The sequence below is a fragment of the Emys orbicularis genome, chromosome 3 (assembly GCF_028017835.1).
Source record: "Emys orbicularis isolate rEmyOrb1 chromosome 3, rEmyOrb1.hap1, whole genome shotgun sequence".
Lineage (NCBI taxonomy): Eukaryota > Metazoa > Chordata > Testudines > Emydidae > Emys > Emys orbicularis.
In genome coordinates this window covers 216562507-216578988 of record NC_088685.1, presented here as the reverse complement: position 1 = coordinate 216578988, position 16482 = coordinate 216562507, and the positions used below count along the sequence as shown (strand labels likewise).

The 16482-nt window shown below is 42.9% G+C and overlaps 1 protein-coding gene across 1 annotated transcript in view; it reads left to right on the top strand.

The window, feature by feature from the left end:
- MRPS5 (mitochondrial ribosomal protein S5) overlaps positions 1–16482 on the top strand; it is an 81592-nt gene that overhangs the window by 21885 nt on the left and 43225 nt on the right. Inside the window, exons 3-4 of the mRNA XM_065401248.1 lie at positions 9482–9607; positions 10698–10931. Of these exons, the coding sequence (XP_065257320.1) occupies positions 9482–9607; positions 10698–10931 (360 nt within the window). The remainder of the gene's footprint in view (positions 1–9481; positions 9608–10697; positions 10932–16482) is intronic.

Here is a 16482-nt window from a genome sequence, read left to right as displayed (position 1 = left end):
AGGCTTCCGTTCTGGGATCAGACAGTTAGTGTAATGATAAAGCTAAGTATTGTGCTTGCAAATAAGCATTTCATGTGCAATTTAAAAATGACACTTAAATCATTTGCTTCAGAATTTTTCTTGTCTATTCAGTTGAGAGATGTAGGATTTGGTTCTGTGCCAGCTGATCTGTATAATGCTTTGAGTTTACTTAGCACCTTTTATCCAAAGATCTCAGAATGCTTTACAGATGTGAATATAAAGGGTGTCTCATGAGTGGGAATGGGCACAGAAGAAAAGGCCCAGATTATAAAGGAAAAAAAGGAAAATTATACATTTCCTCAACGTTGCAAACCTTAAGTGATTTAGGTGGTCAGCTTCCATTTTCAGAAGTGACTTCAGTGATTTAGGCTTAGGTTCTTGAGTGCTTGTCAGTCTTGAAAATGGTACTTAGCCATCTAACTCGCTTAGGCTTTGCAGTGCTGAGTGGAACAGTGCTTCAGATTTTAGAAATTTGGATTTGAGTGATTAGCTGACAGTCACACATGAAGCTAATGTCAGCTTACAGAATAGAAAACAGAATTTTCTAATCATGCAGCTCTCTCATATGCTATACTAGTATTGAGAATCAAACACTACTCTCTCCTGTCCTGATTCTTCACTGTTGTAGGACTTAAATAGAAGCAAAAGTTAATTAGTTTTTTTTCTAGCCAGCTTTGTTACTAGTGTGTGGTGAATGTACCCCAGAATTCAGGTGATCTAAACAACTTCAGTGGCTTTGAGGTCACCTTACTTGGACTGCCAGCAGTTTCAGGCCCCATCAGCACTAATTTCCACCATCTTAGAAAACCATAATTAAAAATAGCTGCAGCTAACATAGATGTGTTGGTTTATGTGGACTGGCATAATGTGGTGTAAACTGGGCTCCCAAGTGTCATGCATTTGATAGCCCTGTCACACCAGAGCTTCAGTTATGTCTTCTGGTTGCTAGAAGCCACAGTAGCGCCTACCAAGCGGGCAGGTATGCGCTCTCTCTTGTGCTGCTCCCCCTGCTGGATCCCAGGGCTGGAGGAAGTGAAGGGGTGAGCTGTCTGTCCAGTATTGGCACCCAACTCCCTTGCCTTGCCTGCTGCCTCCTGAGCCAGCTGCATCTGGCTGTCCCCAAGAAACGCCCCCCATCCCAGTCCCTAGCAGCAGTCCCAGCACCACCCCAGCAGCTACCCATGCCCTAACAGCCAGACACTCCGCTCTACCTAGCATCCCACCCACACAGCTGCCTCACCCTCCCCTAGCAACCCTACTCACCGCTGCCACCTTTGGACCGCTCCATGCTGAAGTCACTGCTTGGAGCAGGGTGTGTTAACCATAACCTCAGTTCTTGTATAGGCAAACTTAAAAATATGCAAATTAGCTCATTAAGTAATTTGTATAAAATGTTACACATGGAGCTGTGCAAAACTTGGCAGCTATGTAATTCATAGATTCTAGGACTGGAAGGGACCTCGAGAGGTCATCGAGTCCAGTCCCCTGCCCGCATGGCAGGACCAAATACTGTCTAGACCATCCCTGATAGTCATTTATCTAACCTACTCTTAAATATCTCCAGAGATGGAGATTCCACAACCTCCCTAGGCAATTTATTCCAATGAAAATCAGTCTAGAGATGTAGTCTCTTGTGTGGTGTTTATGGCTGGCAAATCCATGTTAGCTGAAACAGTTTTTAAAAGCTGTTCCAATAAGGAGTGGGAAAGTGTCAACTGGACTTTAAGATGATCATGTCTTTCACGGAAATTTCCTTTTAATCTTTTTTTTTTTTTTTTTTAAGTATGCTTGTTAATGGAACATTTCCACAATTTACATTTGTTTAATGCTGTTAAATCCAAACTAAACATTCTAAAGGCAAGTATTTTTCATCTGTGCCTTTCCTGGAGGTTTATAGTATGGTGTTCTCTACATTAATCTGATAAAAAGCTTTATTGCTGCTTGTTGGAATACAGCCTCTAAGTACAGCCTTAGCTTTTGCTAAGAATGGAAAATGCTGAATTTCTTGCTCTGATTTTTCCTGTGGTAGGGCAGGCTCTGGCTTACTGAAAAATCAAACTAGGAATCTGATATATTACTGGGGTGGCCCTAGTTAGCTATGTTTTGATTTCCATTTCAAGCTTTGCTTTTGCTTTTTATTGCCTTTTCTCGCAAGCACAGTAATCTTTTCAGTACTGTTGTTGGTTTGTTTGGTAGTGTGATTTTACTGTATTTGCTGCCACCTGCCGGCTGCCCTGACAGAGAGCTTTAATTTCTGATTTAAATATTAGAAATTTTGCTCTGATTGCCGTATCTATTGTAACTTCTCTTCTATATGTTTATCTTTCTAGATCTAGGTTTAGAATTCTATTGGCGCACTGTCAGCAACATTCTGTGAGGAAAGGGAAGAGGCATTTCACTAACTTTGCTTTTCTAACCAGTAGCAGTCAGGAGGTCTTTGTTCTTTCCAGCTCTCTTCAGGAATTTCAGTAGGCAAGACTCCAGAGTTCCTCTCTTGTGAAGGGAGGATAAACTTTGGACATTCTGGACTAAACTAATTGTAGGTATAAATCAATTGGCTTTCCCAGCTTCACACCTGAGATTGATTTGGCTCACTAGCATCTTAGTATGTCTGTTATGAGACATTTCAGAATTTGTTTTCTGACTTGTTCGCAGTGTGGAGGACTGCCAGGTTGTCTCCTGGTTTTGAATGTTATTTGAAGGATAATACAGAGGCGGAAATAAGATTGACTTTAACTGTTCATTTCCATACTTGCAAGTGTTATACCCTAATTTCAACCTTAACTCCAATTTTAGTTTTACAAGAAGTTTGGAAATTGCCTCTAATTTGGGTTTTTGACTTATCTCTGGGCATCAAGACTATATAAGCTATAAATGTTGATACTCTTTAAATTATGGTGATTTTTTTTCCTTTTGCTTGGGTAGATTCCATTTTTCTCTAATAGGATTATATTGTACACTCAATCAATTCCTTATCTTAGCTTCTGCTTTTTGGGTTATGCTTCTCTTATGATGTTGCTTTGTTTCCTAACTGCAAAATTTTATATACCAAATCTTTTGGGGTGCTTGGCTATTTATATTGCAAATCTGATACTTCAGTCCATTGTATGTCGGTTGTATAACAATAAGAAACTAATTACAAGTGGAAAAATAAATCACAGCACATATACACTTATGTCTCCATGGAAAAATTCAGGACCTTCTGCAAGCTTTGTAGCTAGCTAGGAGATCTAATTCTCAGATATTAGATAAGAGAATCAATATTCTTTAAAGCACTCTATACTGTCACAGTAGGAAGTGCTTTGTCAGACCTGGAGCAGCAGTTCCTATTGTGACAGTGTACTGTTGGAGGGAATTGATTCTCTTATAGGCTTGTTACTGTAGAATAAAGAGGAAATCGACTGTTTTTAGTGATGATTCATGTATGAGAAGGCAGGTGGTGTGACAAGTGGATCTGTGGATACAGCATGCAGGGGTGTTGAGAGGAAGTAGCTGTGTTGATAAGGGAAGGAAATAAGTTCACAACTGCTGAAAGGGAAAATGAGGCAGAGCTTCATAGTAGTCCTGGGGAATTGAGAACGTGTTTGAGAATCTGGGGAAGCCAACCGAGAACTGCTGGGGGCAGTAGAAAGGGAGAAGAACAGACACTTGAGAGATGCACATAAAGAGAATTATTGTTCACAGCATTAAGGAGCATTAGGAGGGGCTATATGGAATACTTGTGCACAAAAGATGTTTACTCCTTTAGAAAAGACTAGGACAATTTAAATAATAAGTACCCCTCTTCCCTGTTGTTGCCCCAAGGTTTATTCTCTCTGTCAAGCATGTTTTCATTGCAGTGCATGGGACTTTGTGTTCTGTATTCTCAAGTATTCTTAAATGGTGCATGTTAGAAGCATTTCTTATGTACAGTGCTGCTTGGACCATTGAAATACTGTGCTGTACAATAAAAACCTACTGCACTGCTGCAGAAAGCTTACCAGAGATACGTAAATTCAAAATGGCCACCGCTTCAGACTCTTGAAAATAGAGCCTTGCAGAACAGCATAGATGCGGTGTGCTTACAATAGTCTTAAATAGAATGGTGATGGATACAGAAAAATCAGTTGTTAGAGTGGAGGATATTGCAATATATCCTGTAGTTCATCTTGCCAATACATTTTCTCCTTGAAGTAGAATATACACCCCTGTACTTTAGAATCATTGGTTTTGAACAACTCTTGATTATGGAGAGGCCATTTTGAATTTTTGAGCATTTACAGTAATTATTAGGAGAACTTATTTATTGAGGCAATATACCAAGAGCGTTATGACAGAATATTTTTAGGTATCAGATTTGGTGCATACGTAAACCTTTAACACTGAGACACAGTAATTAATTTTGTCAGGCCATAAACATTAGGCCATTTCTGTGAAATATAGCACTTTACATTTTCCAACACTGTAATACCCCACCATGGCTCTGAATATTAGCTTGCTAACGTAAAGTATCAGAACTAGGATTATGTGCTTACAGAAAAAGGGCTCATTGTTGATCACCTCTTAGCAGAAGCTGGAAATGTGTGGTAAGATATATGTGCAATCTTTCTGTTATTGTCATTTCTACTGTATCTGTTTTGCAACTGTTGGGGTATGTCTTCACTAGAGCTGTAAGGTGTAAAGTCCAGCTCAAGGAGGCATATCCAGAAGAGGCTATTTATCCTAAAGTCCTTTCTTTATCTCTTGGTCTCTGGAGAATCCAGTTTGAAGCAGTATATGCAACGTTTTCAGTAGGTGGTACCTCTTGGGAAGTGTTACAACCTGAGTGAATTAGTTTAATCACCTTCCACTGATCTTAGTTCCTGGAGGAACTGTGGTCCTCCTCCCCCCATTGAATTACATACAGTCCCTGGCCCACAATGGTACATACACTTAATACAGTAACATCTCCCAAAGCTATTGCAGGAAATTGCCATTTATGTCACAGTTATGGGAAATACTATAAGTGCAAATTGAAGAAGTGATCATGCAAATTGGGTGTGTTTTGCATGAAGAACAAATGAGTAGGGGTTTTCAAGGCTCCTGGTGAAAGGAATTGCTAATATTTAGAACGACCACAAATTATTTTGACTGGTTAGTTTTGGTGGGACAAAGTTACCATCTTCTGAAGATAATTTTTTCTGACATTGAGATTGTAACAGTTCTCTTTGATTGAAATAGTCTCTCGCTATCTGTGCATCAGTGATGGGACTATTCAACACCTTCCTTGAATGCAGATTATTGATTTGAGGGCAGTTAAATTATGTCAGAAAGAATGTGTATATTAAAAATTAAATGCAGTATAATGGTCTCATTAATTGCACACATGCATAGTAAGTAGCAGGTATGTAATGTAATTGGTAGAAAGGTTAAGTATACTAGCTAACATTTAAATCTCAGCAGATTGTTTTAGAAAGATTTGTGAATTTAAGTGTTCCTGTTAGGTGCCATGACCACTTTGGAGGCTGAAATCCTCTTCTCATTACAGCATAAATACAGTCCTCTTTCCCCACTCTTTCCAATTTGTAACCTCAGCTCTGATCTAGAGGGCCACCTCTGTAGATGGGTAAGTTACTCATTCCATACTCTGGCAATACATGACCTTTTCTGAATCTGTCAGCAAGGCTGCCAGTTGTGGTGATGGACTGTGAAAACCAATTCTACTAGGAAGCAGAATGAGTCCATCACTTTGTTTCACTGTGGTCCCTGAACAATCTCTGGTAATTCTGTTCTGTATATGCTCTTATACCATGCTTAGCACTGTAGTATCCAAGCCCCTTTCACTAGTGCATTAAGCAATGTGACTAACATCTATCATAGTGTTCTCTCCTCCTCTACCTAGGCGGAAGAAGTTGCACAGTGGAGTGTGTGTGTGTGTACACATGATACTATGTGTTTTTTAAAGAATGCAAGGTCAAACAAATGCACCTTGCACTTAGAGGGGAAGGTCTTTCATTCCTGTGGGAGTTCATTCCACAGTCTTGGGCCAGCCCTTGAAAAAGCTCTGTCTTGTCTTTGTTATTATACATCTGGACCCAGAGTAAACCAGTATCAGTTACCTAAAGATTCTATATCCCATTACAAACCAAGCAACCCATTGTCTCTAAAGACACGATGTCATATTTCAGCTAACGACTTGTACATTTTAATTTTTTTGAATCCCCTTTTATTTGCTTGGGGGGATGGGGGAAAGTATTTGAAATGAAAAAATGTAAGGGGGTTTTGTGTGTTTGATGACTTACCAATAGCTAAAATATTTGTACACTTAGAGTAAATGTGTCCATAAAAATGTATTCTCAGCTGAAACTGATACGGTTGGCCTAGAAATAAACATTTGTTATAAACATGAGTTTATAAAGAGAATATAGATTTCCAACTGTAATGGCGCTAGCAAGCATTACTACTCTGGAATAAAACACATTTATCATGGCATGTTCACTAACCTTTTTAAAAATGTATCAACAATATTAGTTTCTTTGAGTCCCTGCTGTTAAAATCTGCTACATAACTGATTTGGCATCAGACAGTATTCAGCAAAAGTTGTTTTCAAGTGGAAAAAATTCTACCTATTAAACAATATTTAATCTTTCTATGAAATTAACTACTTCTCTCACAAATACTAATATTGATACATGTGTGGTTCCCTCCACATCCCCAACTAATCTTTCTTCTTTGTTTATGCTTTGGGGGAGCTGGGATTCTTCCTTTTCAAATGAGCTAAGAAATATGCCTTTAATCTTGGTAGATTGTGAGAGATTGGACTTTAAAATTGTGATGATGTTAATTTTTCTGCAATCTTAGATAATGTTTGGGTGTTACCAATTTGTGCTCTAATTTTCATCTCCCTCCAAAGTAAGTACAGCTGGGCTTGTGGTCCAAGGACAGTCTGGTGTCACAAGATGGGGTATTAAAAAATTTGACCTGCACAAAACCACAAACGAATAATGCACCTTTTGCAGCCCGTGGCAATATAACCTTTATAGCATACCATATCTATGTATTGCATCCTGTTAAAGTTTTTGTGAAAACACGTGGCTTTGCAACTGGAGCTATTTTAGCAGTAGGAGACTGAAGCCGGCACATACTAGCCTTATCTTACTGAATTTAAATAAATACAAAATAAAGATAAGCCACAAATCGTTAGGAAGATGCATGTGTATCCTCAGGCATTACAAATACATTGTATGAGTAAAGGCAATGGCAGGTTATGGGCGTTCTGTGCTGGCTGCACCCTTGCTTTCTGCATTGCAGAACTTCACTGGTGCCATTGTCTGGGGATCTGTGAGCCCGGATTGAGAATAAGGCAGGATCTCTCTTTCCATGATTGGGGATCTTCAGCAGTTATTTTGTGTTGCTTTTTAGACAAGTCGCTTCTGTCCAACTGAACTATTTTTCTTCCTCTGATTGCTGGTATTCAGACTGCTACTTTAGAGAGAAAAACCCAGAATGTGGTCCAGCCTGAGACAGGAGATTTAATTTACAGTAGTGATGTCTCTTGCGGGCTGAGGCATTTGAGAGATGTTTCCAGGTCACTGTTGATGGTCAGGCTCATTCATTCTCAGGAGTTGAAGCAATTGTCTGACTGTATTCCTGATTATCTTCTTTACTGGATTTTGGCCTAGTTGGGAGAAAAACTGGCTTTATAACATGTTGTGAATATCTTCGTCACATCATTTGAGTTTTAATTTGAAAAAAAAAACCCAAATCCTGACTTTTAGAAAAGTCCTGTGTTTCAGCTTTATGTAATGGTAGCGTAGTAACCTCAGTTAGTAAATATGCATGCAAGCCATGTTTTCAGGTCTTGGTCTGAACGTGAAGATGGTTACTTCCCATGCCTTATGGCACAGCAGATGTGCCCAGACAAGATATACAGGAGGCTGTGAAATTAATTTGTTTTTCTGAATGTGTCTTGTTCAGTTCTATGATGCTCTGTAAAGCATCACACCTTAATGGGGGGTGGAAGGAAGGATGTAAAGGGTGGGAGAACCCTGTATTTCATCAGTGTATGAAAGCATTAACTGATATAATGAAAGGAGCATAAACTCTGGAAGGCAAGTATAAAAGTGTAATTAGGCAGCCCAAAAAAATTGAAGACTAACTAGTAAAGACACACAATCTAACAGCAAAAATATGTGTAAGTACATCAGAAGCAGGAAGCCTGCCAAACAGTCATTGGGGCCACTGGATAATCACGGTGCTAAAGAAATACTCAAGGAAGACAAGACCGTTGCAGAGAAGCTAAATTAATTCTTTGCATCAGTCTTCACTGCAGAGCATGTGAGGGAGATTCCCATACCTGAGCCATTCTTTTTAGGTGACAAATTTTAGGAATGTCCCAGATTTTAGGGGTCAGTAGAGGAGATTTAGGAACAAATTGATAAACTAAACAGTGTTACGTCACCTTGACCAGGTGGTGTTCACCCAAGAGTTGTGAAGGAATTCAAATATAAAATTGCAGAACTAACAACTGTGATGTGTAACCTATCACTTAAATCACCTTCAGTACCAGATGACTGGAGGATAACTAAGGTGACACCAATTTTTCAAAAAGGCTGCAGAGATGATCCTGGTAATTACTGTAAGCCTCACTTCAGTAACAGGCAAATTGGTTGAAACTATAGTAAAGAATAGAATGATCAGACATATAGATGAACATGATATGTTGGGGAAGAGTCAACATGGTTTTTGTAAAGGGAAATCATGCCTCATCATTCACAGCTCCTTAAATATCATCCGTACGTATATCTCACAATGATTGAGAGGATCAGTGTGCCACAAGCTTTCTTGAGAGCTGTCACATGACATCGTTTATGAATAAATACCATGGAAGTGGTGTGCTAGGTGTAGTGATTTGGTAAGGCCTGCTAGGAGTTGCTGTTACAAAACAGTGAACTCTTTGCCAGCTGGCACCAATGGGTCGCTGTGTCACAGAGAGCAGTTACTGCTATTGCCAATGTCAGTTACTAGCGAATGATCTTGTTTTGTTCCTGTCTTGTGCTACCAAGGCCATTAAAACATTACACTGTCTAGGAACGGTGTTGATTTAAAAACAAAATTCAAAATAGATTTTAAACCCTGTGCTCACCTGGGTACCTTCCTTACCACAGTACTTATGTGGTTTCACCTCCTCTGCAGTGGCAATGCAAACCATGTTAGAAACCATTGCTGTTTTGAACAGTGTTTAAACAGAGTTCCATTAATTTGTTTTGAGACCCAATGCACACAGGGCCAAAAAGAGATGGGGGCAGAGAGAGTAGTGGCGAGAGAGAAGGATACAGGCAGAAGAATACATGCTTGCTTAAATGGGCATTAATGGGGGGGAGGGGTGTTATGCATTCCCAGAATGGATCACCTAAGGGTTAGCATCTTGAATATTTTGTTCAGTAATGTTACCAATATTAATTATTCTGATACCATACTTATGAAAGCCATTTCATTACAGTGACAGCTGATGAGCTGTGGAAAGGGGTTTTGGCAGAGACCGGTTCTGGAGCAAGGAAGGGAAGAGGAAAGCGAACCAAGAAAAAGATCAGGAAGGATCTCAATAGAGGCCAGGTCATCGGTGAAGGTAAATACATAAATAACCATAGGACTGGTAAATGTGTTGCTCTTACTATTCATAGTGTTATTGGTTTGTAATTAGGGTTGCCAACTTTCTAATTGCACAAAACCGAACACCCTTTCCCCGCCCCTTCTCCGAGGCCACACCCCCGCTCACTCCATCTCCCACTCCCTCCATCGCTCGTTCTCCCGCACCCTCACTCACTTTCACCAGGCTGGGGCAGGGGGTTGGGGTGCAGGAGGGGGGTGAGGGCTCTGGCTGGGGGTGTGGGCTCTAGGATGGGTCTGGGGATGAGGGGTTTGGGGTACAGGAGCGGGCTTGGGCTCCGGGAGGGAGTTTGGGTGCAGGAGAGGGCTCAGGGCTGGGGCAGGGGGTTGAGTTGCGGGAGGGGGTGAGGGGTGTGGGCTCTGGGTGGGAGTTTGGGTGCAGGAGGAGGCTCACGGATGGGATAGGGTGTTGGGGTGCGGGAGGGGGTTCAGCATGCGGGCTCTGGCCCAGCGGCACTTACCTCAGGCAGCTCCTGGAAGTGGCCAGCATGTCTGGCTCCTAGGCGAAGGGGGAGTGGGCTCTGTCTACTGCCCGCCCCCCGCAGGCACAGCCCCTGCAGCACCCATTGTCCACTGTTCCCAGCCAATGGGAGCTGCGGAGCCAGCGCTTGGGGTAGGGGCAGCACGCAGGACCCCCATGGCCGCCCCTGCGCCTAAGAGCCGGACATGCTGGCTGCTTCCAAGAGCTGTGTGGAGCCAGGGCAGGGCATTCTAGTCAAAAACCAGATGCCTGACAACCCTATTTGTAATACTTTTTATAAACAGTGCAGTTAGCACATTGGCATTAATTTCTGTGGAGTTACGACAGCGTGAGATGAGCGCTCTCTCTCTCTTTCCTTTTTTCTTAGGTGATTTTGATAATGATGCTCCATTTCACATAGCTCAATTTCCAGCTTTTAATACAAATTCTGTCTTGTGAAAAGCAGTTGAAATATAAGTGAACATTAAAACATCCATTTTATTAGATTCACCTTATGTACTGTTGAGTTTTAATCTTTAATTTTGCATTAAATGCGAGGGAACTCTTTTCATGTTTTGCTTTTCTTAAGGACGTTCTGGTTTCCTTTGGCCTGGTCTCAATGCTCCTGTGCTGAAAAGTGGGGTAGTCCAGACAATTGGTCAACGAGACAAAGAGGAGCAGGAGAAGGTGCAGGCTGAAATTATCCGGCGGAGGGATGAGTGGGAGAAGAGAAGAAAAACAAAGGTGAAGAGAGAGAGAGGCTGGACTGGAAATTCCTGGGGAGGCATCAGTCTGGGACCCCCTGAGCCAGGTCCTAATGGAGGTAAGAAGAGTGAATGTAATTACCTTCTTAGAGAGAGGCAGGGGAAGAAGAATCCATACTTTCTCAGCATTTTAAATTTCTTCATAATTATTCTCCTCTATATTAGGAACTATAAGAATTTCTATACACAAACCCAGGCAGTTAAACTAAAGAGTTAGTAATCTTAACTGGACTGACAGTTGTTACATGAATGCTCAGCACTAGTTGACTGCTTCTCAGTTAAACTTTTGTGAGTCTTAAAATGTGAAAACACTTTTTGTATGTCTTACCTCAGCAGCCGTGAGTACAAGATGTAGCCATATTTGTAGTGTTCCCATTAGCTTAGTAACAGAAATAAAGATTTCATGTTAGCATAAGCAAGGAAAGAATAGCTAATAAAATGTCACATTAGAAATACAAATTATAGGAGGTAAGTATAAGGCTATCACCTTGCATATTTAAACCTCTTACCCAAACTCAAGGCCCCGTGCAGTTGGTGGCAAGGTAAGGCTAAATTCTGTTTCATGTCCTAGATCAGTGGTGAGCAACCTGCGGGCCACATGCAGCCCATCAGGGTAAGCTAATTGCAGGCGCGAAACATTTTGTGGACATTGACTGTCCGCAGGCACGGTGCCCCGCAGCTCCCAGTGGCCACGGTTTGCTGTTCACGGCCAATGGGAGCTGGGGAAGGTGGCGGAACACAGGAATGTGCTGGCCGCCATTTCGTGCAGATCCCATTGGCCGGGAACGGCGAACTGCGGCCACTGGGAGCTGTGGGGGTCCGTGCCTGCGGACGGTCAACGTCCCCAAAATGTCTCGCGGCCCGCTAGCAGATTACCCTGATGGGCCGCATGCAGGCTGCAGGTTGCCCACCACTGTCCTAGAGTCTCTCCAACAGTCTTTTGTGGTAACTAGAAATTCTACAACAGCTTCATTTAGAACAAAAAAGTTTTTAACAAATTAAATATGAAAACAAGTAACACTCAGCAGAGTAATGTCTGTGAAACAGTTAACGTTGACATTTATATTGTCATGTTTAGGTTTTTCTGGTAATATTCCATTGAGATTTACCAGACAGTTCACATTTCTCTGCAGGATTGTTTCAGGCTCTCTGCAGGTTCAGATGTAATTGCACCTATTAAACTTGATTGATGTTTTCAAAGTTTTCTTCACACCCATAAGAGCCAGTAGCATAATTTCTTTTCCTAAACTAAAGTCTAGCTTCTGGAGCATATTTCTGCAGCAAGGGATGGTTTCTGTGGCAAATTTAATGGCTGCAGAATACACGGAACCCTTCCCAAATTATGCATATTGAGGTTTTCTAATCTTCTCTCAAGTCACTTCTTTCAGCTCCCCCAATCAGTTTGTGGGTTTTTGTTTTGTATAAACTCCCTCCAGTTTGCCAATACTTTCCAGTAATATGCTGCATGGAACGCCATATAATGTTCCAAGGGTGCATTTGCACCAAAGCCATGGAAACTGGAACCATTACCTCACTGTTTTGTGAGGTTATGCCTCTCTGTCTGTTCAGACTCATCTACAGGTTGCCCACCACTGCCTTAGAGGTAATGGTGGATCTTCCATTACTCAAAGACTTTAAGTCAAGATTAGACGTCTTTCTAAAATACACACTCTAGCTCAATCACAAGGCTTGATGGAGGGCTCCTTGGGTGACATTCTCAGACCTGTGATGTGCGGATCATCCTAGATTATCAGAATGGTCACTTCAAGCCTAATCCAAACGTCACAGCTAATCGCTGGGACAGCATCTGTTTTGGCCATGTATACGTTCTCATACCGCCATGTAAGGTGGTGAAATGACTCAACTGGGAAAATAAATCAGTCAGCAAGGCCTTTTCCTAAGGGAAGGTTAGGAGGGGTGGGTTATTTATACCTTTCTATAGAAGGCAGGGATGGAGGGCCGTGTGTTCGCCCGCACTGCCAAGTTCTGCTCAGACAGGTTCTGCAGCCAGGTATGTGCAGTGTGGCTCTGTGGAGGCAATGCATTAAGGACAAGAATTGCTGTTGGTAACCATGTATCTTGTTCACTGTGCTGTCTGATTCAGCCATCTATAGAAGCTTAGCTCCACAAATGCTTGTTTAAGAGCGGTGTGTTTTTTGGGTTGTTGGTATTTGAAAATTCTCTCACCTGCCATATGAGAGGCCTACTGACTCCTTTTCCTTTAGAATGTAAGCTCTTCATGGCAGGAACCATGCGTCTTTCATGGCTAGGAAGAGTACAGCTTGTTGTGGGCATAACCAGAAACAAATTATTATTAATGTTTAAAATAGTCAGATAAGAGAGTTAATTTAGTGTTCAGTAAGTTCTGAAACAGGAACCTTGGTAAAGATGTGACCAGTCCTATTCGCAAGGTCCATCACCAAGAGAATTTGTTAGAGTTTATATATTTTGAATCTTGGCATTTGCCAAAGGCTGTGCCAAAGAGACTTGCTTATTGTTCCTTTCCCCAAAGTGGATGTTAGAGCACAGGCCAGTCAAAAGGATCTGACTGCATTTCTGCTTCGTTTGTATCCTTTCTGCCCTAGCTTTCATGAGCCAAATGAGCAGGAGCAGAGGGTAATAGTACAGAATACTCAAAATTCTGCCATGCTCTTGGATTTGCTTTTTGTCCCTTACGAGACATTTCTGAAATGGAATTCTGTTTTCAAAAGTAACTTGCAGAGGGGAAGCTTACATTTATTCATATAATTTATATGGGGAAAAGAAGGGTCATGCCCTTTGGTGCCCCAGGTGTAGCACACACCTGGCCAGTGTTTTCTTATCACCATTCTGAAAAGACTAAATCATGAATGTTATGTGAAATGTTTAGTTTTGTAAAGATTGCTTCCTGACTCCTACAGGGCAGAAAAATGATGCTATAGTTGCATTTGACTGATTTACAGAGAAATTTTTCAGGCAACCCTTTAAATTGAATACCCTTTAAAGTATTGCACTAACATATTATGGTTGATTTGAAGTGGCAAGACTTTTTTCCCTGTGGTTGTATAGAAATCTGTATCAAATAAGTCTCATGGTTGCGTGCTTGTTTGCTTGAATCATCGTAGATTGTCTAATATTATATCATTCAAAATATTCTAAAATAATACTAGAGAATAGTGTAGACATGATGGAAGGGAGCCATTTATAGAATTGTTACATCCTCTAGCAATATGACCGCTTCTAATCAATGCATATATGTTCAGTTCACTTAGGGTAGTCATCTGAGTAACAGTTATGCAAGTAGGCAGCTCATGCATGCAAATGATGAAATACACAAATGGATCATCACTGGAACATACTGTGCACAATTGTTTATTCCCCCAGCACTTCTTCAACAGTGAAGAGCTCGGAAGAATAGAGTGTAACTTTGGTCCTGGAATGAGTACAGAGTTTGGATCTCTCAAGAATTGAGTAATGGTGCCCCAAGAGTTTCAGATTGAATTGAGAGAGGAAGGCTGGTCTTGTCGTCAAGGCACTGTACTGAATTTCAGGATACCTGGGTTCTGTCTCCAGCTCTGCCCCAGACTGAGTGCTTTTGAGCAAGTCACTTAACCGCTCTGTGCCTCACTACTTCTTCCAGAGATTGCACATGTCGGGCCACGGCAGGTGTGCGCACACCCCAGGCACAGACATCAGAGACTTGTTTTCCTCAGCAGTATCTGTTGAGGTGGCTTGAGCACCCTCTGTTACCATACGCCACTGCGGGTTGGTGTCAGAGTGGAGCCACCCACCTCAGTTCCTCCTTAATGCCAGTGATGGTTGTCAGAGCGAATCCAGGCTTGAGTGATTCACGTACTTCCCTCACTCTGTTTTCTATATATCTGTACTTTAGTAGCTTGTTGGGTATAGTTAGTTTTAGTCAATTTTGATAGTTTTAGGGCTAGGTGTCTGATTTTGGTCTCTCTTGACCCTTTTTTCTTGGTACTGGGACCAGTACTGGAATGATGCCTTGCTCATCAGGGTTTAAGTTCTGCAGGATCTGCACAAAGCCTGTGCCAGTCAGTGACCAGCATCCATCCTGCCTGAAATGTTTGGGAGAATCCCACATTAGTGACAAATGTCACATCTGGAAAAGCGTCAAGCCCTGCCCAAAAAGCGAGAGAGTGGTGAGGCTTAAGGGCTTGATCGTGGAAGCAGCACTTCGACCCCCGTCAGAGTCGTCACACAGGGAAAACGCCTCAACTACATCAGCTTTGGTACAGAGCACCCCACCAGACATGTTTGCAGTTCCTCGGTCCCATTCTTCGGTACCGAAGAAAAGACTCGGACCTTCCTCAGGTTCTGCCTCTTGTTCTTCTGTGTCAGTACCAAAGCAAGACAGAGGCAGACACTCCACAAAGCATTTGTGAGAAAGGCCATCCCTGGAACGCTCATCACCTCCCAAGGGGGATCTCCGCCTTCGGGGCCTGTGTCAGGTCTGTTGAGGTCTCCCGTAAAGGTCATTAACAGAGCCAGCAGGCAGTGCCGCACCCAGCCACCCCTGGCCCATATGCAGCTGCAAGAAACGTGTTTAGTCACTCAGTACTGGTATCATTGGCAGCAGAAGGTCTGCAACCCATGCCAATGCCTGGGGCTCATAGCTCACTGCACTGAGATCCTGCAGCACGGTTACCCAAGCCTCCCCTGAAGCTTGTCTTGTCAAGAGGAAAGCCTCCTCTATTTCCCCGCTACCGCCATCCCTGGGCTCAGGCTGTCTCTCAGCCCCTCTTCTGTCAGAGGCATCTGACTCCTCAGGCTCAGAAGTGAGGTCATTTCTGTCCCATCCAGGACATAGCACTCCCCCCCCCATCCCCCATCAGAGTCATTGGCACCACGGTGCCATATGGCAAACCCAACGTTGGGCCCCAGCTAAAGGTCAATGCCCTGGATAAGGAGGGGTCCCAGGCCCATACCAGTGGCCATTCTGGTCACCATGGGGCATTCCCCCTCCAGCCAGGTCCTGCCCTCAATGCTCCTGGCGCACTGGAGACACGGGCACCAAACGCACTACCCTCCAGACCCCGGTGCAGAGACTGGATCCGGGCACCAAGAGCACTGTTCTCCCATATCTGCTACTGAGACAGGTTCCGAGCAGCTGGAACTCATGCAGGCTGCCTCTCTACCGCAAGCTGCGGACCAGCAACCACGTCAGATGCCTGCTGCCTCCTCGTCTTTATCATCAGCTGAGGCTGTTGGGCCCTCAAATTACTCACCATGTCAGAGGACCACAGAGCCCATCAACAGCTTTTAAAAAGTGGCCTCTGTACTTGGCATTCAGGCAAAAGAAGTGTCCGAAAGGTCTCACCAGTTGATGGACATCCTGATATCGATGACCCTGGCTAGGGTGGCTCTACGAGTTAATGAAACAATCCTGGAGCTAGTCATGGCTCTTTGGGAGGCACCCTCCCCCCTGTCCCCTGCAGCCAAATGAGCCCAGAGGAGGTGCTTTGTCCCCTCTAAGGGGTATGAACATTTTTACTCTCACCACCCACTCCCCAGGCTCTCCTGTGGTGGCAGCTGCCAATGAGCAGGAAAGGCAGGGACATCGAGCTTCCATGCCAAAAAGCAAAGGCTCAAAGAGGCTGGATCTGT